Consider the following 24,076-nt stretch of genomic DNA (forward strand, 5'->3'; position numbering starts at 1 on the left):
TAGTAAAAACAAGTTCTTTCACCATTTTCTAAAGGCAATGTCAGCAATCATTTCAAATTTATTAAATGTCTTTTCCTAATGCTTTACCTGTGCTTTACAAAATAGGCACAATTGGAAGACTCACTTCCTAGTCAAGAAAGAAAGTGGGATGGGGGAACTGATGAATATATGTGCACAAATGCCCACCACACACATGTACTTGTGTCATGCTGGAACAAGGTAGCATTAAAATCTAAGCAGAGTGGCTGTTCTAGAGCATCTGGCTATGAGCATTCACATTCCATGATAAAAGAATTTTTAAGGGGCTCTATGGAGCAGAAGTGATCTTCATTTTATGGGGCAATTAAAGGCTTCTCTTGTGATGCTCTCTGGTGTCTTTTCTGGGATTGATTCAGAATCAAATACAAACTATAGAGGAAAATTCAGCATGATAGTTTGCTGCTGGTATTCATGAGGAATTGCAGTGTTCTCCCAGATGGGAAAGAAATTTAGAGTGGAGTTTTGGTTTTTTAACAGATCTATATTACAGCTTACTGTTCAAGTACAACGTAATGTTAATGCTTTTTGACGTGTGAGGAAAAAAAATTAAATTTTCTCAGATTCAAGACAACTGACTGCTCTTTGATTCTTTCCAGACACGTGTAGTATCAGTCACAAGGTGATACAGTAAGAGGTTCAGGATTCTGACAGATATGTGCCTGCAAATGAAAATCATATTGCTAAAGCCCTATCAGTCCCTGCCACTTTGAGGGATGGTGGTGCCCTGAGTGCAGGGATGTCTGATCTGCTTGTGACTTGGCTCTGCAAAGGTTAAAATTTACTGTATTGTGTGTTTTGTAGGCAAGCCTCTCTTATTTTTGCTTATATTACTCCAGAGAAAAAGCAGCTGTACTGAAACTGGTGCAGAAGTGACTGAGATATTTAGGCATCAAGAGCTGAAGGAGAGAGATGACAGGAGTGTCTGTCTCATCTTTTGCCCAAACCCATTGTTCTTGCTTGTTAATCAGGATCCTAAATCTCATGCAGCTTCTGAATGAACTGAGCATTGCCAGAGAGGCAGGATTGCCCCTCTTCAAAGCAATTTGGGTGCACCTGCCTATGTCTGGAAGTGGTGAATCTGTGCTACCTTCAGGAGGAGCCTGAGCTCCTCTGCCCAGCCTGAGCCACAGTCCTCTCTGAGGGGACAGTAGTGTAAAGCTCTCTGTTTTGCTTGCTGTGTCTTTTTAAGGGGTCTTCACTAGTGAAGAGACCATAACCCTTAAATATCAGAATGAGCTAGGCAAGGGTCAAAATGTAAGGGGAGCAAATGAGCAATAAAGATGTTGCAGAGCATCTCCTAGGTTATTTGGAGCTGAGCCCTGGCTATGTCATTGTTTCCCCTTCTCACTCGCTGAGTCTTTTTTGCTCTATTGTGTGTGGTTGTTTTGTTTTGTTTTGTTTTTTTAATTGTAGCCTTAATGACAGTGAAATGGATCTGAGTATAGTACCTTTTAAATGCCAGCTTCCTTTTGTATGGCATCCATCTGTAAATGCAATTAGAACAAACATCTGCTCCCAGAAATGACTTTCTGACCTGTGCTATTTTTTTCAGTGTTCTGCCAGGCTTCTCGGCACCCTCCCCAGTAATCCCAGCAGATTCACAAAAAAGTAAAGATCCTTATTTGTGTGACATTGCAGCCACTTCAGCTGGCTTGTTAAATTCAAAGGTTATAACTGGAGGAGCACTGCCACACTATACATAAGAAAGGGAAAAATTTGCAGTTGTGAAGGTTATTGCATTTATTAGGTGTACATAATTCAGGTTCCCCCAAGTGTACATAGCCTGGATCCCACAAAAATGAAAACTCATTTAAAGTATCTATGTCAGCTAAAATGTGAGTTAGTGATTTAGTAGCTAGACAGTAATCTTAAAAAGCAGAATGGTACAGAGACTGTAATGCAGCCACATATTAATGTTTAGACACATCCCTTTGGAAACAGAGTATTAAAGTTGGTTTTAAACATGAGCTTGCACACCATCTGATGCATTTTGGGGTTCTTTGTTTGCTGATTTAAAATGTGTTGTCAGAGCTAATTGCTGTTATCTGAGCTCTGCTGTTATCCCCAGATCAATCTGGTAATAGATTCACATTCTTTAGCAAATTGACTGTTGTTTTCTCTCCATTGATATGAGTTTATTGGATCATTCTCAGTTTCTTTAACACAAAAACAGTTTTTGGACTCTTTGACATGCTAATGTTTTTCTAATACTTGAAATACTGAGAAAACCAAGAATTTTTAAGTTGCTGTGTTCATTTGAATTTTGTGTCTGTAACATCTGAAGTCCTGTGGATTTCACAGGCTTGTATTTATTTTTACACATATTATGTCCTTGTACTGCTCTGCAAAATTCAGAGGTTATCTGAAGATGTCTCCATACTACCTGGAAACCAATTTTTCTTGGAAATATTTCTTTCATCTGTGAAGAGATGTTGCCAGACATCTATATTAATACCTCTATAACAGAAGGAAATACTTTCTCATGTGTGATTAAAATGTGGAAGTCATTAACACAGGAAAGCCATTGAGGCCAAGAATTTTAACAAGATTTAGAAAAAAAATATGGCTATCAACAATATGCAGGGTTGTAATTAACATAAGTGAGTAATTTGGGAAAACTGCTAAGCATGGTGTTCAAGAGTTCAGACAGTCTTCAGTTATTGGCTTTCGGTGTTGCTTTGTCAGCCTCCAAAGTTTTAGCTTTCCTTCATAAAAGCTTCTGGCAAAACCCTGGGACATTCACACTCGCTCTGATGTCATATGGCATCCTCCCTGCTCACCTTCTGCCTGATTTAAAGTGTGTAACTTCTGAATTAACTGCTCACACTGCACGAGTTTGCCATGCCTATGCAGCACCCTCCTGCTTTGTATATATGGAAAGCAAGGCACTTGGCGCTTTTGTTATTTGCCTAAATCAAACTGAGGTAAAATATGGTGTTCCACAAACACACACAGCAGCATAGATACAGCTAATTCTCATCATCCTCAGCCTTTGATGACTTTTTCCCATTCCTGTTAATTCTTGGCTGTGGCCAGGCATGTGCCCTGCACTCTCCTGCATGCATACACACAGCTGCAGCGAAGCAGCAGGAGCACAAGGGAGAACATGCAGTTGCACACAGGGAGTAGAGTAAAGCCTTTCCCATGTGAACCAGAGAGAAACAACGTTGTGCTGCTGTCCCTGCATGTGTCAGATTTAGTTTTATGACTAAAACTGTTCTGGCTGTAAAGCTCTGATTCAATTTGTAGTAGACCATTGTATTTGACACCTGTAGTAAAGATGTGATGCAGTGTGTAGACAGGGAAACCAAGTGCCCTGCAGGTAATCTGTCTCGAGTGGGATCAAGGCATGTTTGTGACAGCAAAAATAAGCTCCCTCAGAGCTTGTGAAGCTCTTTGTATCTTCATTTTCTCTGGGGAAAAAACAAAAAACAAACAAACTAGGCTTCTCTGTAACTGTCACCAAAAAAAAAAAAAAAAATCAATTTAAAAATAGCTTCACTGTGAGTATTTAAGCAGCTTCACAAAAACCAAAAAAAAATGTAATGCAGAAGCAAAGAGTTTTCCTTCAGAGAATCAACAAGCAATTTTCAAACGAGAATAACTACATGAATCCTGACTGCTAAGGGGGATGCTGATGATGAGACAGAAGCACAGTCCTTGGCTGCATCCAAGGGAGAGTACTCTTGCTCAGCAGCAGCTTTTTTCCAAGGAAGATGCTCAGGCAGGTGGCAACACCTTACTGGGGCATTGCAGCTCTTCCATCAAGATCAGTATGCCAGCATGGAGGGGACTTCTTTCATGGGGTCACCAGGAGGGGAAGAGGCAGGCTGAACCTTAGCAGCTGTATTGTGGGTTGTTTTAGTTATGCCTTTTGTTGAGCAGTGGAGCTGTAAATTATTTGTTTGCCAGAAATGAAAGTTCATTATAGGATGGCCTTGTTTTGCTTAGGACAAGCCAAGGGGAGCCATATTGTAAGAGTTAATAAAGCTTATGGCTTTGTCTGCCAGTTTGTTCACTTTGGCGCTGAAGACATTCTATTTGGTTTTTATTTTATTTCTAATGTAACAATTTAAAATTTGTATTGTTTACTCTGTATGTGCCTAAATAAACTTTCTGGTTTTTTTACACATCTTTTTAATACCTGAGAAGATGTTCCCATAGATTGTTCCTGTACTAGTTGTTTATCAAAACACAAATAAGAGTTGTGTTAACTTGGTTTTTATTGGGATGTTTAAATTTCTTATTACCTTCCACTTCTTTTGTCCTTTCATATGCTTCATTTGGCAAAGGTACTGAACTTCACCCACAGAGCATCTGTTTGGGGGTTGGTTTGCTTTTCAAACTGAAAAAAAGGAACTGTTTCCAAATATGGTGGATTTTAATTAGACAGTTTAACAACATTTTTGTTATTTATATGAATATATTTTCGTCCTTTGTTATATTGCAGAAACTGTGGCTAGTAAAGTGACTTACTGCAAGTTCATAATGAGTACTTCAGAGCAAAGTGTGAGAAACAGAGGAAGTTGTATTTCATTAAAAACTACTGATGCCAAGACTTCATTATGTCATAGGAATGTGTTTCATTCGGTGTAGCTATTTAGCATAGTTATTTTTAATTTTCAATTATATGAGACCAAGATGAGAATCAGAGTTACCTATGTCAAGTTCTGTTCTCCTAGCAGCACCTCAGCTCCTTTTGGCAAATCATTTAATCTTATTTGCCTCCTATCTCACTTTTTAAAACAGAGATCTCATGTCATATATTTCCCAGATGTACTTAATGTATTTAATTCATATTTTTAAGTCCTTTAAAAATATTTTTATTAATAAAAATATGTATCTTCATTATGATATATAAGTATTGCAATAAGAGAGTTAAGTCACACATTGCTAGCTGGAATTTTTTCCTTTCTCCTTAGAGCCATTAGTGCAGTTCAGGGAACTTGAAGAGAAGGCAGCTCTTCTGAAGGTACCAGTGCATCACAAGTCAGTGTCTACTGGCCTTTTTCAAAGCACTGATATGCTTCTCCATTTCCCAGGAGAAAAGTGATCTCTAGCATAGTTTTTCCAGTGCTTTCTTTTCTTATCAGCCTTTTGGAGACCTCTTGAAATAATGACTAGATAGTCTGTAGAGTGAAAACTGCTGCTCTAAGTAATATCCTCCATTTTTTATTTGCTTCCCTGTCAAAGAGGACTGTAGTATGTTCTGTTATGATTTTAGAGGACACATTGTATTGAATAATATGTACCGATAGACGTCTGTGATGGGCTTGCAACTGAAAATGTCGATTTTACACAGATAGCTTGACAATTTGTCATCTTTGTGTCCAGCCTAACAGGATCCAATCTGATCTTCTAGGTTAGGACACATAGAAAAGCTTTTTAATTCCTCGGTGCAGGTAAGATAGCAATTACCTAGCATATCAAATCAGTAATTTGCCTGGAAAAAGATGGGATGAAATTGTATATGGTTAGAAAGCAGCCACATCCAGAATTGTAATGTAAAATGCTTGTTTATGTTTGTGTGTTTCCTTTTTGCTTCAGTTTGTTACAAAATAATGTGTGTTAAGGGATAAGCAAATAAGCAAATAATTTAATTTGTTTATCCAAGCAACAAGTGATTTGAGAAAGTAGGTATAGAAAAAACCTAGCGAGATGACAGATACTTACAGGTCAAGGTTGATACATGATGATGGTAATTTATGCTGCTGATGTCCACCACAGTTGATCACTCTTTGGAGGCAGGTTGCCAGGCTCTTCTTTCTGAAATCTGCCATGATAGCTACATTCCAGAAACTTGAACTGCACCTGTGAAATGTATATCCTAGGTTTTATTGCTTCCCAGTACTGAAAACTAAGTGGTGTCTACTCAGATGGGATTAGCAAAGTGGAGTTACCTCTTCCAGTTTTTTCAGCTCCTGTGTTTCAGGTGTTTTCCAAAATCCTCTCACCTTTTGGAGGTTTAAAGCTCACCACTGGCACTTGGTGTAAATCATGTAAGGAGATCAAGCCAGCCTGATGATTTAACAGTTAAAAAGAAATAATATGAAGTGGTCTTTTGCTGCAGTCACAGAATGGCAAGGGTTTGAAGGGACCTTAAAGATCATCCAGTTCCAACCCCCTTGCCATGGACAGGGATGCCTACTACTAGATCAGGTAATTTGTAATTGAAATGGCTGGCTCCTGATGTCCTTCCTGGCATGGCTTATGTGGAAGAATAAAGTTTGTTACATATTGAGCACTCATATTTCCTTTATATAGTCTGCTGCTGCCACCATCTTCAGATTCTGTGCTGTAATTGAGGCTCTCTGCTTTCCTCTGTTAAGGGAAGTCTTGTATGAAAGTGATGAAGCTTTTAAACAAAATGGCATATTGAAGATCAAGAATACAAAGTCAGACTTGCTCCCAGTGTTTGAGGAATGGCCCTTCTGGAGAAACAAACAGTAAAAAAAAAAAAAAAAAAAAACAGGTTTCAGTGGAAGTGAAGGGAGCCTGGTCCCTGAGCAAATGCAAGGCAGTTGGGATGGGTATTACCTGAGAGGTCACCTCTGCAAACAACCAGAAAACCTGCTCTGCTTTCAGCAGAACCTGAGCTGCTGGCACAGCCTGGACACGTCCTCCTGCCAGGAGAGGTGAGCACTGGAAGACAGGACGAATATGCATCCACAAACATCAGATACTTCAGATAGTCCTGTTGCTGAAACAGCACAGGAGAGGATCGCCTCTATCCACTTGGATTTATTTCCTCAGATGTGCATTTCCAGCACTGCCTGATATATTGGATATTCGTCAAGAATGGGAACAGCCCTGGGAGCCTTTGACATTGGGAGTTAGCTTGACGAAAGGATTTTTTCTGGCTGAGGAGGTGATTTTGTACAAGAGGCAGTGAGTGAGGATCCTCTGCCAGGGATTCTGTCAAAAGCCCAGGGGGGAAAGCAAAATCAGGATGTAGGCCTTGGCCAAGGGAGCAATTACTCCTGGAAATGGATTTGAGTGGGCTGGGATGGGGGGAGGTGTTTTGGAACAAGTCACCAGGAATTTATAGCCCTGCTTTTTCTCTCCCCCTTTATCTCCTCTGCGGTTGTTTTTTTTTTGTGTGTGTGTGTGCTTTGGTTTTGCTTTTTGGGGGGTGGGGGTGTTGTTGGGTTTTTTTAGAGGCTTTATGAGGGTTTTGTAGCTTTAATTTTTGTAGTATTTTATCAATTGGCTTATCTAAGGCAGGAAACAGCTCTAAATACCCTGTGAAACATCATGCTGTGTTTGGGATGGTATGAAATCGTGGGTTGTTGGTATAAAAATATAGTACACACAAACACACATCTAACCTGCTGCCTCAGAGATAGAGATGTATTACTAAAGTAAAATTTCAAATATTGATCCCATTGTGCTGTTACTAAGAGGATCATTTTTCTTCTGCTTCAAGTATGCTTTTATATATCGTAAGATGAAATGAGTTGAGATAATTCTGTTGAGAGGAACTGCAGTCAGATCTGAGTCACAAACGTTCTACTTAATCAGGGAAATTGCTCATTCTTCTACAGATTACATCTATGCCTAAATATTTTATTTAATGACTAGAAAAATGCTGTTTCTGGGTCGTCAGTGCTTCAGCACGTCACTAACAGAAGCATTAGAGTTCCAGTCATATTAAACCTGATGCTGTCACAAGAACCTGGCCAACTAGGCATTGACAGATTTCTCTCACCCACAGCTTCCTTTGGGATACACACCCTTAGGTATCTCCAAAAGCTCTACTGGACAGATTTGGGTTTTGGTTTTTTCTTTAGGGTGCCCAGGAGATAACTTTTGGATTCAGACTATTTTCTCTCAAGATGAGTAAATTCTAGGGTCCTGGTAATCCCCCAGAGAGTATAAAGGGGTACAAACTACTCCTGCCTCCCTTGAATGCCTGGCAGGATGGTCAGTCAGGATTGTACAATCAATATTCAGTACTTTTATAATTTCATCCAGATGTTGACAGCAGAAGAGCAATATCCATGCATTTTGTTGTTGTAAATCCTTTCACAAAATCAAACAACTGACAAGAATGTGGAAACATTAAAGTAAGAAAAGATAATAATGGAATAATAATTGATGCCAGATAGACTTACTCACCTGATGTCTGTTGTCTTGTCAGTGCATCAGAGCTGTTTATAGCAAGGAACACTCCAGCATGTGTTGGGGGTAGAACCATCATCTTTGCAAACCTTATTTTGATTATTTTGAAAGCTGCTAATGTGTTGAGTTTCTGTCTGTTGGTTATTCTTATACATTGCAACAAGATCTCTTTTTGTTAAAGATTTCCTGAGAAGGAAATGTGATCTTCACTCTCCCTACCTCTTCTGGCTGTCATCAGGGTTGGCAAATTTTCACTAAAACTTATAAAACCATTATTCGAACACCAACTAAAGATCATTGCTTAGCTGCTTTTAGCAATCCTTGTTATTTTCAGGCAATGAAAAATAATCAGATGGTATTTAATTAATCATTATTAAGCTATTAATGTAGCTTTTTAGAAATTATTGCCATTTCCAAGGTTGAATTTATTAGTTTGTTTTTAAAGGTTGATACTTTTCCAAGGAAGCCCCAAGTTGCCTCCATTGTGCACCTGTTTTCCCTAATGTGAGACTTTGAGGTTGGTTTGATTTTAAGAGGTGGTGGAAGGTCACTTGAACATCAGTTCAGTCTTTGGTGTTGTGTGTCCCCCCCCAACATGTGTGTATAGGTGTGTGTTTGTGTGTGGATATCTGTAGACTAAATTGTGCACATTTTCTTTCAGCCATTTCATTCTTCTGTATTCATTTTAAGAAAAGCAATACCATTCTCTTAACTATTCTGTGATTTTCATGTAATTTTTTTTTCTGCCATGATTCAAAATATGAGCTACTTCTGAAGCTGTAGAGCTCTGCATCTTGGCAGAGCAAAGAAATTTTCCAGTACTGTGGAAAAAAACCTATGAGCTGAGCCCTGTGATACGTAGGATATGCTGCCTAAATCCTGTGCATGTGCTTCCTCCTCAGCGCAGACTGGATGTCTCTGTGTGGTGTAGTACAGTCCAGTTTGAAGATGAAGTAAGTGACCAGCCACTAGGAGTGTCTACGTAGTTCAGGGTGCTTCAGAGTGCTGTAGTCCTACCTGATACCTCATTGCATGGATAGTCTCATGAAAAATTTCCCCGTATAGGATTAAAATGGAGAGTGCAGGAACCCCAAGGCATCGAGTCATGAGCTCTGCACCCTCTCCTGCAGCCACGGAGTGAGGTGGCTGTGACTCTCCCAGCCATGCACAGCGATTTCCCTGGTGCCAGCTGCCAGTGTGTGGACAACACCAGAGGTGTCAGGGGGAGTAATCTGACAGGGGAGAAAAAGGAGTGCCCCAAGGCAGGAAAGGTTGAAGACCCAGAGGGATTCAGAAGAGAGGAAAGTTCTTCCCTACAGCCTCACGTGCTCCGAAACTGAAAGATGCACTGCAGGGGAGCAGATTGTTTTTCAGAGTTCTAACTCACACTAAGGAAGTTATTTAAACCCTGAAGCATAGCTCCTTCGTGCAGAGCCTCAGGATTCCAGTTCATTCTGGCACGATGAACACAATGCATGCAGGTTTATAGCGCTGCTCTTGAGTTTCCTCTTGTATTGTTTCTTGCTGAGGGAATATGGGATGTGCAATTCACCCCGTCAGATTTTTATTGAGGAGTTATCCACAGTCACGTGTATGCTAGATTCTCTTGAGAAACGACATCTGTTTTCTGCACTATTTCAAGTTTGAAGTAGATGAGGGTTGTATTAACTTGTTTAATTAGCATAAGGATACAATCAGATAATATGAGTTAGTTGCACTTATTGTTAAATGCAACATTAACTCCATAAGCTACACAACAGGGAGGTTTCTTCAAGCTGTTTATTTTTGTGTGTCTTCTAATAGTCTGCTTTTCCTGCTTTCTTTAAGTTTGTACTCTGGTTTTCTTTCTCTATTTAGAAACCATGTGCCTGTAAAACAGGCACATCTTGAAAGTGAAAAAGACACTAAAAAGTGAGTGAAAAAGACACTAAACATGAGTTGGATGTAGTCCTCAGGACCATATGGTTTGCAAATAATTCCATTATGCTAACCCAGTTAAGGTGATTTCAGGTCCTGTAAGGATTTTTCATATATATATATATATATACATATATATATGTGTGTATATATATATGAGAGACAGAGAGAAAAATGTACACACATATATATGCATGTATGGATACACACTTGAAGTAAAAGACAGGATATATCAACCACTGATAGGCATTTGTATGATAGAAAAGGAAGCTAAGACTTGTTACTCTTGGGACTACAACAAACCTTGCTAACAGAGTCTTAGTGCTTGACCATGCAACTGTTATGCAGACCTTATGGCCAACTAAAATTACAGGTCAAGACATAATTGTAATTTAAATGAAAATCCAGTGAAGCTCAACTGTGTCATTCTTCCAGTGACATTGGACGTGTTCTTGGAGTCAATATGAAGCAGCAGTTCTATATAGCTTCTTAAAAATAACTGGCATCTTCCTTTTATAAGGAAGCTCCTTACATTTTATTTTTGCTTGTTTAGTCAGGTAAATCAGCTTCAGGAAGATTGTCAGTCCCCAGTACAAATTAAAGTAGCCTTCAGGCTTTCTTAGCTAAAATTGTTGTTTATCTTTTACCAGTTGGGCATTTGCATGAGCATGAATGTTCCTCAGGATAGTTGACTGTAAGACTTGCTGCTTTTTCCTCCTAAGCACAAGAATGCCACAGTAATAAATAGGGTTGATTTGCTCTCCTGGGTGTATAGACAGCTTCACAATTAGATATCTAAGAAAACAGTGGATTACAGTGAGTTCTTACAAAACTAGTTCCTATTAATTCTTTCATTATATATTTTTGGGTAGAAACCGGATGAATTATACATAAAAGCTGTGAAGTGTATACCTTACATATTTCTTCTCCCAGAGGAGGTGTGATATTAACAGTTTTGATCAAATTGAGTACTGATTATTTTGGCTGCCTAAATTCAGTTTGTGGTCTTAAGTGAATAATGTTCTGCCATTCACTGCTTCTTACCCTGCTGTCTTCTAACAACCACACTGTGTGATGTTGCATAGCTACCATAACCCAAATGCTGTTATATTTGAGTGGAGAAAATATAGAGGGTGTATATTGTATAAAATTCCTGGCAAGCTTCTGTGTGAGTGTAAATTTCTGGTGGGTTTTTTTTTCATGCTGTACATACCTGCTAATTACCAAAGTGGTTAATGTTTTAAGCATATTTTCTCATTCATTGTGCATTCTCCTTTTTTTCAAGTTTTAGAAATGAAGTCACTTTAGTAAGTGGTTATCTCAGATAGCCTTGGAGAGATGGAAGTAGTCTGCCAGCCACTCTGCAGGTATGGAATGTGCTGCAGCTGGGGGTTAGCATCCCCCCCCCTCCACATGCAAAAATGGAAGCTCCAGTTTCTTAGGGCAGAGAGAGGGACGCTTCTGGGTCATGCCTGCTCTGGGGTTAAGGCCAGCCTGTGAACTCTCATTAATGCCTTCATTCAGCATTGTGGAAAGCAGTAAGAGGGAAGAGGATCACCCTGAGCCCTCTCTTCTCTCCTGCCTTTTTGGCTGCAGGAAAGAAATGGCGGGCTGGAGAGGGAATAATGGGTAGTAATCTGCTCAGCCAGTCAGCCATCTCCTTCTATTGACCTTGAAATAATGAAAAAGGAATAGATTCCGCTGCAAGTTACCTCTCTCGTAAATCTACTTGGCTTTGCCTGTTTGGAAGTCTGGGCCATAGGGAAAATGACAGGATGTGTTTTATTTTCTCCCTGTAATTCGTGTAGGTATTTGTCCCAAAGTATTTGCTCCATTGAGAGGTTTTTTGCCGTTTTCATTTTATGCAGCAGTAATTTTAATTCAGATTAACTAATTCCCTTTTGCTGACTTTAATTTTCAATATGAGAATAGTTGTATTTCCTGAATTGGCAATAAACTGATTTAATATTCACATTTTATAGATGTGCAATGGATTTACATTAGTCAATACAGTGTGCTTACACCAGTGAAGAGCTGGGGAGAAAAAAACCAAAAAACAAAATACTCCCCCCAAAAAAAGGAAAAAACTCCCCTATTGTGATTCTTGTTTTTATTGTACAGGGAAAATGAAGAGTGGCCAAGCTTGTAGATACATTTGTGGGGGGAACCTGGAATTTGGGAGTTTACTTTTGGATGTAGAACTGCCATGCACACAGAGTAACCAGAAAGTTTTCTTTGGCATTTTGTTCATTCCCCTCCCACTGCGATGTAATTTCGGTTCCTTGTCAAGCATTAACTCAGAAACTGCGATGAATGCGAGACAGAAAATAATTCAGTATCCCTGATGATGTAGTAGTCCTAACGAGTGTGTCCATCAGATAAAGAATAGTAACAAGGTGTTTTAGTACTTAGCTGAGATGCCAAGACAATGTCAGCCAATAAAATGATGTCATGCAATCAGAGGCAGGGTTTGGTCAATGCAAAATAAGAGTTCTGTCTTTTAATCGTACTGCGTGCAATAACAAAAGATCAGGAAGGACTATATTTAAAAACAGAGGAAATGTACCGAGTCCACTAGAAGACTTCATTGCACTGTTTTTTTCTCAGATCTCAAGTGAGATGGTGGCTGCACCAGTCCTGAGCTCCCTGAGCTCCTTTCCCCCTTTCCCAGCATAGGATTAACCTCTGAAATGGCAGCAGAGGTCTTCAGAGTAAACGGGTCTATAGGCGGAGAGATTTTGCAAAAGCATAAGTTTGCTTCTATTCCGTGATGGAAAGGTTACAGGAGTGTTCCAAATGAAGCTGAAGCATAAGGGAGGTCTCAGCCACTCAGTGTGCAGCAGAACAGGTTGACCTATAAAGAAATAAAGTCTGTTCCAGCTTTAGGGGCGCTGTGAACCAGGCTCTCTGGAGGAGCTAGGATGGTGGTCATGCATTTTTCCTCTTCTGAGGCCAATTAGCCTGTGAAATCTTGCCTTTGGCCAGAGTAAACACTGTAGCTGAGTTCTGCTTTTTCCCTCGGGGGATTAGGGAGGACAGAGGGAGGAAGCTGCCTGGCCCCGTGCTCTCTGTGGGGAGGTGGTGGCTGACCATGGGGTGCTCTGGCTCCTCTCCTGCAGGTGGTGGCCTGGTGGTGATCTGGTCAAGCAATAAGCAGGTTTTATTCATCAACCAACCAACTCTGGCCTCTAAAATGTGTATTTTCATCAGTTCAGGATATTGAATGAGGTTGCTTGCAGTAAGATGAGTGCCAGAGACAGCTCCATGGGCAGAATCATCCCAGGGGCTTACAGGCAGAAACTGTGAGCAAGAGTTTCAGCAATTTGAGCAACAGGTCACATAATGAAAATATACCCTAATTTACCTTTCCCTTAGGTTACTGTGTTTGGACTGTTTCTGGCACTCAAGCCAGCATGATTTTTTTTTTTATATATATAGAGTCACATTCAAAGGATACCTCAAACCAACTTTGACAAACTCTGCTAACTTACCCCAGTTAAAATTTTGTTCCTCAAAATCTAGAATTTTTAAACAGAAGTTTTAATGCTCAAAGGCTTTTAGCCAACAAACAGCTGAGCTAAGTTAAACTCCAGCTTTGTTTCCAGAGATTGTAGTATCCCCCATCTATTTTAGTATTACTATAGGCCATCCTCTGCCTCTGAGGTTTAGATATTGAATGGGTTTAGGAAGCTCTTAAAGCCAAATGCTAGTTTTAGAGTTCCTTGAATTAGTAGAAATATGGTGTGATATTCAAGACTTGTAACTTCCATCATCTTAGGAAGCCTTAGGTTGGGAAAGCAGAGTGATTCAGGTTGATCCAAACTGGTCTTTCCTTAAAACTCCCCCACAGTCACAACCTTCACCCTGTGCCAGTCCTGGCACCAGGGCTGGGGAAGCCCCTCCTGGCTCAAGTGCTGAGCAGATGGAAAAACAGCATTGCTCTGCTGAACCTGCTCTCCAGACATTTCCTTCATGAGGGAGAAGGGGAGAGTCCTGGGGAAAAAGGGAGAAGCTGGGGTACCTTGCATTTCAAGGGGCTTAAGATATTGTGGACCAGCACCTCAAGATTTCCACGTCACCCATGTGTCTTAAATTGCTGGTAAAATTCCAGTTGTAATTAATAGTGTAAGTAGAGGGAGCAGAGCTGTAGTTAACTGTGTAATTTCAGTCCTTGAAACTATTTACATGTGTAAAAGTATGCAAATGCTGGTGTCTTATGCTAGATCAGGATCTTAATTATGCATAGTTTGAGATAATTGGGTGGCATTGACTTTATCTCTCAACCTGTTAATTCTAACTACTAAATTAGGATTCATCTGTAATCCCTATATGCTTAGTTTAACTATTTGAATTTGTTCATTACATTTCACAATCAGTCATGAAAGTTGCAATTAATTTTTCTCCTGTGTTCTGGTTTTCTGTGGAAGGTCAACACATCTAGTGAATTCAAGTCACAATGTCCTTGCCCTTTGCTGTGTGATTTTCCCCAGTAGATATAAATGGATAAATGCTCTAGATAACTATCATGAGGAACAAGTAAGTCCCAAAGTGCCATCGTTTTGTTAATGAGTTTATTCTTAGGTTGTTGTTCTGGCACATATTTTGTGGCTTTCCTCTTCCCTGTATTTTAGAAGCATACACTTGAAAAAGTACCAGGCTTCACATGTTTTTTGCAGAAACTAAAAAAAAAAAAAATGTATTGAAGATCACCTCTGTGGCTGTGGCTGAGTCCATGATGAACAATCCAGCCTTTCTCTTAATATAACATTGACATGGGTGGAGTGGTGATCTGCTTACAGGTGCAGGAGTAAAGCTTCATTTTATTGTTCTCACAGATGAGTACGATGCCAGGACTGCCAACGAGGCCATGCTTCTATGACATTGACCTCGACCCCGTCACAGAGCAAGTGAAAGGATTGTTTTGAGAGTGACATCCCAATTCAGGTTGGTCAACAGCCTTTGTTTTTCCCATTCCATCTCAGAGGAGGATGCTTGTCTCTAGTATTTATATAAAAAAGGTTGTCGGGAGTTTATCTAGGCCCTAGTTTCATTGAAGACTGAACACAGTTTGGGAGGATTTGGGGGGATATTTCGTAATGTTCACTTTATCACATGGGCTATGTTTGCCAAATGATGGTGGCCACTTGGCTGGTGTACATTGGTGGCACACATTGATGGTGCCTCTTGGATTTCCAGGCTCTCAGTTTGGCATGAGAAGGAGCTGGCTCTGCAGTTGTACTGCTCTTGAAAAAAAAGTCAGTCTGAAGAAATCATTTAATGTTAGTCACCTCAAAAGGAATAATCTAGTTCCTCTTTGATACTAATCTCATGTGGTAGTGTGTTTCTGCCTACCTAGGCATCAGGGGAGATGTTTCTCAGCTTGTTCATGAGCTTAGCTTTGGTTTTTCTGTGTGTTGTTTTTTTATGCCTTGATGTTTTTCTCTGAGCTGTCATCTCTCTCAAATGGTAATAAGCATTTCAGGAACTCAAATCTGTCCTCTTAGCCTGTCTGTTTTTCATATATAGTTTATGTTTTCCTTGAAGGTTGCAGTTTCCCACCACCTCACCCCCTTCTTAATTTAATTAAGCACTTAATTTTCATAGTGTCCTGCTTTAATTTTGTGTAGCACACGTTCCTCACTTAAAAATTCAAGTTGTTATGAGCCTATTACAAGCTACTCCATTTTAATGTTGTAAAATAATAAGTGGATTAAAAGAGGATGTAGCTTTGACTGAAGCAAATTATGTTCATTGGGGCAATGGCACTCTTAACTCTCTCCCTTCCCTCAGTAAATGAGTTTGGAGAGTAAAATGGTTACTTTTACACAACAAAACAATTTTACTATGAGCTAACAGGACTGTGACAGGACCCCAGATAAGCCACAGCTTTGAGGTGGATGTGCCCAGGCTCTTCAGCCCTGCCCTAGCAATCTTGCCTACTCTGGTTGAAGCAAACCAGCTTTCATTTTCTGTTTCTGCATTCTGACGATTGTCTGGAGGAGGGGAAAGTTTTGCACAGCCCAACAAGATTACCCTTCAGACCAAATTAACTGTTTGCTTGCCCATACTTGAACATCACATAATTCACGTAACATCTGGTGAGAGCAGATTCTGCCATTTCGTGTCTACCAGTCAAGACAAGTTAAAAGCAGTTAGTTTGAAAGTTATCCAGCTTGCACAGGTAATTACCAGCTTATGTGCAAACCACCACTGACTTTTCTGTTGCTGGGTAGTGTTAGGCATATCACTTCTTTACAGATGTCCCATTTTTGTTACTCATGTGCATTAAAGTCTGATGGTTTTTCACATACATACTGATTTATCATGTGTCAGTCATGTAATTGCTTCTGAATCATTTGAAATGACTGTAGGATCCTAGTGTAAAATCTATATCTAGATTGACATAGCCTGCTTAATTGGGTGTTTACTGCCTAGTCTTACACAAATCTATCCACACCAGGGACTGGTGAGTTTTGAAGAACAAAAAAAATTAAGCAGATGAAACACTCCAGTCCAACTGTCAAAGTCTTCCTTTGAAGTTATGCTTGAAATGAAAATGTTAAACTTGGCTTTTAGTCAGTGATGGTGTTTCCATAGGTGTGAAAAGAAATGCTAACAAAGTCACAAAAATGTAATAATCAGGTAGGAAATAGTGTATATATCCAACTCTCAATACATTATTTTAATTTCATTATGGAGATATTGCTGACATCAGACAGATGAATGCATCAGTATGTTTAAGACTTTTAAAGAAAAACAGTTTGATCATATATATTTTTCATCAGTATAGGCACATACTCGCCTGTGTTCCTATTTCTAACAATCTAAATAAATGCCTTGAGAGTATTGTAATGCCAGCTGAGCACCACACAAGGTAGTCGGTGTTCATCAGCTCTAAGATTCATCTGATTAATGTGCTAGATTTCTACATTTCTCATTTTGGGTAAAGAGAAAAACAATATTATCATACAATCTTTACTTCCAACTTTCTGTAGAGAAGTTTAGTATTCCTCTTTGCATTCACACATTCACTGAGATGAAACCACACTGCAGCTGACACTACATTTTGTGGTATTTGTTGGTTTGTTTCTATGATGACAGACTGAGGGATGTTATATTTTTTCATTTTGTTTTAATTAATGTCTTAGGCTTTTAGTGTACAATGTTAAATTTCTAGTAATATGATATAGTGCTAACTCATTAGGTCTGATTCAAATCCTTAAGATGTGGTAATTGAAAAATATTTAGAGATTTGTGGAAGAGCTGCAGATGTTTCATTATAAACATACATGCAGTGCTGAGAACAGTTGGTTTAGTGTGTGGTCATGAGACTCATGAGATACTGGCAAAAGTTCCTGCTGCTAGGGTAGCTGTGTGGGGCTCCTCTCAGTTTTCTTCACCACCTCAGTGCATTAATGAAACAGATGATGAATCTCCCCAAAATCTGCAGCGTACCAGTCTTATATAGTATACCAGTAGTATATAGATCATACTAGAACATACTCAAAAAGTCATACAAGCCAATTTTGTTTGCTTTTTTTTTTTTTAAGTCACCTTTGTGCCTTTCCATTGATAAATAGCTCATAGATGGAACACACAGTATTACAACTTCAGTAAGAATAACTTCCTCTGTTAAAAACTGACACATTAATACCTGGAAATTAACTCAAAATAATCTGTCCAGTTCTTCCTCACTAGCCACTACCCTAAATTATATTGCCCAACTCATACACTAATAAGGTTGAAATTGTTTCCCTAGGACCCAGTTAGCACATCTCCATGGAGACAAGTCTGCCAGTAGGAAGGAATTTTTTTTTTTAAGTATTGTTTGCACAATGAGGGGAATTTATGAACCTGACCCACTCTGCTAAAGCAAAGTCTGTTAAGGATCCTTCTGAGTTGTAAGAATCTAATTCAATCAGCCACAGGAGGTACCTGTGCCAGTTTGGCTTTGAGTATCTGGATTGATGGTGTGGGGTGCTTGTTTTCCTCACTTGGTTGTGACTTAGCAAAGTTGTGGCTTGTTACAAGTGGCAGGTAGATTCTTGCACCCATCTCCTCTTTAAAAAACTGGTAGAACATCATAATCATTGTAGTAAACAGCATAGGCATTTTGCTACCCTCAGATCTTTTCTGCATGTGAAAGGAATCCCAGAGGTCTGACTCTGAGCATCTTCATGGCTATAATAATGCCAGTGAGGAGAGGACACCAAAACTTGTCCTAAAGTTGAAAACTCTTTCCATCTTAATTCATTGAGATATGGATAGAAGGTGTTTGAAAGCTTTCCTTTGTATCCACAAAATTGATCCTATGAAACAGAAAACTGTTGTCTTTTAGTCTCATTCCACAATATTAGGTTTCAGTCAGCAGCAATTATGAAAGTAATGTACTAAAGTCCATGTCATACTGGAATATTAGTAAAGATTTTTGGTTTTCTTCTAGTAGGATTGCACAGATCAGAAATGGGAGATGAATGTGGCATAACTAAACATATTTGCTTATTATGGTTATAGAAAAATTATCCAATTTCACTAAAACATAGCTTCTAGGTTGTGATGCTTCCCTTACTTTTTTTCCTTTAAAGAAAGCAAAGATGTCTTCTTTCAATGTATAAATCCATATCTTTCTCATTTCAGAAGCCTGGAAACTAAGAGCTGCAACTTTCCTGCTTCCTGCAAGTAGAAGACAAAAATGAATCTGAAACATTCCTGTTATGTGTCTCTGGGGAAATGTCAAGAGAGACCAAAGAGCAAAAGTTTACTCTTTCTTCATTTTAGTTTTTTATTATGAAATATAGCTATAAGGTTAAGGAAAGAAAAAAGAAAAAGAACAAAACCCGCAAATCAAGACAAAAGGAAAAAAGGTCTCTTCTGGGTCTTGTTTGTGAATAAAACAACGCTGAAAAAGAGAGAAATTTTTCACCACAGAGTTTTCATCTTTTCTCAAAGGAGTTTACAGAGATACTTCCCTTATCTTGGCCATCTAAAAACTTGTGTTAACACGATTATACTGTGTGATCAAGCCTGTTTCACTCTGAAAAACACACTTTCGCTCCTGGCATTCAGGAGCTGAAACTACACAGATTAACTGCACATTTTTGAGTTATCATCAAGGGTTGCTCTGGATACATTTGGGCAACAGCCAAACTTCAAGCAAGGAAGATATTAAGCAGAGAAAGAACAGAACACATATTTTGTACAAGGTTTTTAATATGTAATTTGTTTCCTTGTTGGGCAAAGATCTTTTGAAACACTTAAGCCATAGCTGTCTCCTATCCATAGGTCTCTGTTTATCCAAATCGTATGCCACAGGCTGTCCAGCTGCTTTTGTGTTTGTTGTGGTGAAGCTGGATGTTCAGGGGAGGCCCTGCTCCTTCTGAAGGCCTGTTTTGCTCCTGTTCATGGCTAATGAAGCCTCCTGCTGTGCTGGCTCCCAACCTAGAATTTTTCTTCTCCTGTCTGTGGCAGCACACATCGCCCAGTAACAACAGAGGAATGTCCACTAAGCAAGGATGCAACAGAGCAGTGCTTTGCTCTGCTCTGCTTCATTTTACAGTTTTTAACCACCATCCTTGGAAAACTGGAGTTTGTTTCCTATTTGGAGGGGGTATTTAAACAAGGCAAATCCTAAACCGTGTACTTTAGTTCACCTCAGCAACATACCTTGTCTGTTTCTTTCCTAAGTCTGCAGCAAAACAAGCCTTAGGCACAGGATGCTGTGTTTGGCTTTTCAAGCTGTTACCCCTCAGGAAGCTGTTGCTGACTGACTGTTGGTTCCTTCAATAACAAAAAATGCAACAGAACAATAGGTTGAATTTAAACAATAGGCCATTGTTTTTTTTAGGTAGAAAGCAGTGAAATAATGAGGAGAGAGTTTATTTTCCTGGTGACGTTTCCCATCCTGTCGCTTTGCTCTGCTTACGCACATCTGTATGTTATGGGCTTCTGCAGTGTAGTTTTGGTTCCCTTCTACACAGCCACATTTGGAGACTTAATTATCTCAGGAACTGTGTTGTAATTGAGGGGTTTGTTTTGGTTTTTAAAATCATACTTTGTTATTTATAAACTCAAAACTATAATTACGGACAGAAGAGCGAACTGGGGACAATTAAAATAATTATCTGTGCCTTCCCTAGAGTAGCACGGAAATGTCTGTTGACTGCATTTCAGAACTGTTCTATTCATAGTGTGGTCCCCCCAGCACTGTGGGGACGGCTGCGAAGATAAATATAAAAAATAGGGCTCGTTGATATTTTAGCCTGGTTGGACAATAGAGCTCATAATGGCCCAGGCTGAGGATGCTTTAATTACACTGGGGGCAGGACAAACACGATCAGTGGAAAGCAAGATTAAAATATGGGTCTCACAGCTACTGGGGAGTGAGTTTCTGATATTTTCTCTTATATTGTGCCCCAAAATATAGCCACATTATTCATATACATAACTGTCCTGTAATTTCGTCCTACACATACTGAGCTATCTAGCCTAGAAAAATTTAAAGACTTACAGAAGAAAGTAAGTGTTTCCAGCTAGCATTTTCCTAATAGCGTTCATTCAAGAAAAAAATAAATTATTTTTTCCCTCCATCTTGCCTGGAGAAATTTATAAAACTATAACCATGCCTTACTTATGATCACTATGGTTGCATTGTACTTATCTCCATATGGTGTGGGATACTAAATGTGGCAGTAGCTGTTTGCCTGTCAGGTTTCCATAGGGGACATGGATGTCTGAGCAACAGGTTTTCTAAGTAATTTCAAACTACTGCTTGATGACTACACACATTCGATGATGTAGTGTCCGTATTGTCCCTTCAGATTACACATGCTGGGTCTGTTTATCTGACCCATCAGTCTTTCCCTAAAACACCATTCCAGTTCAGTTAGCTGGGAGCTGACAAAACATCCTGTAATTTTTTTCTACTGTCATGTGCGCAGGATTTGTTATATTGTTTTGATAGCTTCAATAATTCAAGGAAAGCTGAAATGACTCTCATTTTGACATAGCTTCCCCCCCCCCGCCACCATTTAGTTAACTAGCTCCAAAATCCCTCGAGCTGTTACATTTTTGGTTCTTTCAGTTTTTTAGTAGGTAAAAAGTTCTTGTTAGGCGAGTCATTTGTTGCTACGTGGATGTGATTGCAGGTGAGGGAATGCTGCCTTTGCATCTGCTCTGAGCTGGTTTGGGACATGGCAGAAGGCAGCTTGCCATGCTTATCCCTGCAGTTGCCAAAGCTTGTTAAGAGCTACACTGTTGTTTATTATCAGAAGATCTGCTTTTTGTAGTGACCGAATACTTTGCTATTGCTACTACAGAAAACTAATGACATTGAAATGCATCAGACTACATACATTCCTTTGTTTGTATTTTAAAACTTAAAATCCCAGAGTTTCAGTTGCTGTTCACGTGAAAATGAGGTGCACACGTGTGCTGATGTTCATTTGCCAAAGTGGTGCCTGTCTCAAGTCTGAGTTTTTTAATAAAAAGTGCATTCATTATTTAATATTGTTCTCTCTTTTATGTTGTCTGTTTAGTGACTTCAGGTTTTTTTCCTCTTAACTTAGTCTTTTCATGCCCCTGTCCCCAGCTAAACACCACTATGCCAGGGAAGAAGGGGAGTTCAGCCACATCCTGCTCAAGTGCCAGATACAGGCAATGCTTGGGGCTTTTTATGAACAGAGCTGCTGGCAGAGCTGCAGCAGGGCCAAGCCTGGCCCAGGAAACCAGGAACTCATTTGGTCCCTGCCTGTTGCCATGAGGGGCTGTGCACAGGAGGCTTGTCCACAGGACCTTCTCCATCCGTACAGTCCTTTGAAGTTCATTTGTGTTTGGAGGAAAGGACACACCAAACTAACATCCTGTCCTGGTCTCTAAATACCTTGCTATTGCCTTTAGTCCTCGGCTTGAAAGGCTGGATCAGATGCAAGGATCAGCTGGACACTTTCCACTTCTCAATTGGCAGCTGCATTTATGTGAAACAGTATCAGGTACAAGAACATACACCTGGGAGTTTCTCAGGGTGGAATTTAAACACAAGCAATGCAAAAGCTTCAGGAACTATAGGTGTTTAATTAGCTGGATGATAATGTGGCATAAAGCATCCCAGAAGCAGAAATAAACAAAATAGGGAAGCAGGAGGTAAGGTGGAGCACGGTAAGAAACTGAGCATTTCAGGCACATAGTGGACATCATTCCTATTTTTTAAATAGGTAAAGGAATTCTTAACCATATGATTTGGATTAGTAATGGATTTTTAACATGCTTTTCTCCTGGTTAGATGTCCAAACAGCTTTTCAGCTTCACTACAATGTTTCAGCAAGGGGCTTACCTCTATATGACAGATCTCAAGCACTAGGTTTGGACTCTAGTGTTCCTGGGGTCTGCTCTGCTGCTGAACACACAGCCAGCCAGAAGAAGCAGTGGAGGCTCCCTCTCCTCCACTGAATTACTTGGGGGAGGGGGAGGAAGAAGGCACCTCCCTTTTAACATGCAGTTTTTCTCTGAAATTTTTTTTAGAAAATATTTCAGAGAAAAAATGTAGGCCAAGCTAAGACCCCTGCTTGAAAGGTTTGAAATGGAAGCACTAAAAGCCCCTTCAAGCATTTGTCCTGAGAACGGGAGTTCTGCACTATACATGTCCCCCTGTACTGCGGGGTTAAGGCTGGAATGTTTATGTAGAGCTAAATTCAACTTTTTCTTCCAGTGTGGTCATAATAATAGTTCCCTGCTCCTTGCACTTGAGTGTAATATATTACATGTGAAAGAGTACATATTAGTGCATGCAGTTTTTCTTTAAAATCCTCAATGTTTGCTTCCCAACTTTTTAACTTAAACCTTTGAGTAATGATTGGGAAGAGCCAGACTGCTACATGCCAGCATTGGCTCAGCTGGACAAGACCCTGAAGAACCTTAAGTCAGCCCTACACTGGGTGATCTCCTGGACCCTTCCAAGGTAAACTGTTCCTCTGCACACTTTATGAATCCAACGCTAGTAGAAAAAGTGCTGGGTGAGCATGAAAGATGAAATACAGATGCTATAGGGTCTGTCAGAACTTCAATTCACAGAATACTAATAAAAAAAGAGGATGTTTCAAACACAAGTTATGCTCATTTTTATGCAGCACACTAAATCAAGTCTTAAAATACGACACTGTAAAAGTTAAGTTGTTTCCCACTGAGCAATTCCCAGCATGGTATTGCAAATCAGTTTCCATCAACATCTGGTCAACATTAAATCCCTAATGCCAGAGACTTTCAGCTTTTCAGGACAGTATTAGTTGCCCATATAATAGCACCTGCATGTTCCCATCACATGCACAGTTTATATTTATTCTCCAGAAAATATTTCATTATGGCTGTATTTGCACAAAGTAGGTATTATATACATGACATGGATCTGTGCCACTATATGAATTCTAGAATGTTTTCTTCCAGTTCCATTTTTGCCAAAAGGCTTGAGGGGAGAAGCAAGCCTCATGTCTGACTTGTGGCAGCAGACAAGCTTTTGGTCAGCCAAAGTCACTGCAAGGAGGCCAGTGTCCCTGCATTTTCTGGTTCCACATTTTCACACCCAATTCCAGCTCACCTGGAACATCCATTACCTCAGTGTCTCCATCACAGTCAGAAAAAGCTGTATTTTCCAACCTGTTTTTTTTTCAGGTGTTTGATGTAAGTTAACTCCCCCTGAGGAAGGTTCTTGGGAGACCAAAAAAACCAGCATCTCATCACTGATCTGCTCTTTCTCACATTAGCCTAAGGTAGCAGTTTAATGAACCAAGCCCTTCTCATCCCTTCCATACAGCTGTTCATTTTTGTGAGGGGAATTCAGTAGCAAATATTAGTGCCTGGCAAAAGCTGTGTGTTCATCCAGGTTTAAACCTAGATCGAATTCAGCTTCTGGCACTACTGAAAGTCAGGCAGACTTTAGACCTCAGTTTCTTAGTAATAACCAAGTATGCAAGGTATTTAATATTTGTGATTGGAAAATGGAAAAGAATAA

At 39.7% G+C, this 24,076-nt stretch overlaps 1 protein-coding gene across 1 annotated transcript in view; it reads left to right on the forward strand.

Annotated features, from left to right (window-relative positions):
- Window positions 1-21,580, forward strand: part of MTHFD1L (methylenetetrahydrofolate dehydrogenase (NADP+ dependent) 1 like) — a 150,054-nt gene extending 128,474 nt beyond the window's left edge. The window contains exons 26-27 of the mRNA XM_071740561.1: window positions 14,913-15,021; window positions 18,715-21,580. Coding sequence (XP_071596662.1) covers window positions 14,913-15,002 — 90 coding nt within the window. The 3' untranslated portion in view covers window positions 15,003-15,021; window positions 18,715-21,580. The remainder of the gene's footprint in view (window positions 1-14,912; window positions 15,022-18,714) is intronic.
- The last annotated feature ends 2,496 nt before the right edge of the window (window positions 21,581-24,076 follow it).

Source organism: Heliangelus exortis, chromosome 3 (assembly GCF_036169615.1).
Source record: "Heliangelus exortis chromosome 3, bHelExo1.hap1, whole genome shotgun sequence".
Lineage (NCBI taxonomy): Eukaryota > Metazoa > Chordata > Aves > Apodiformes > Trochilidae > Heliangelus > Heliangelus exortis.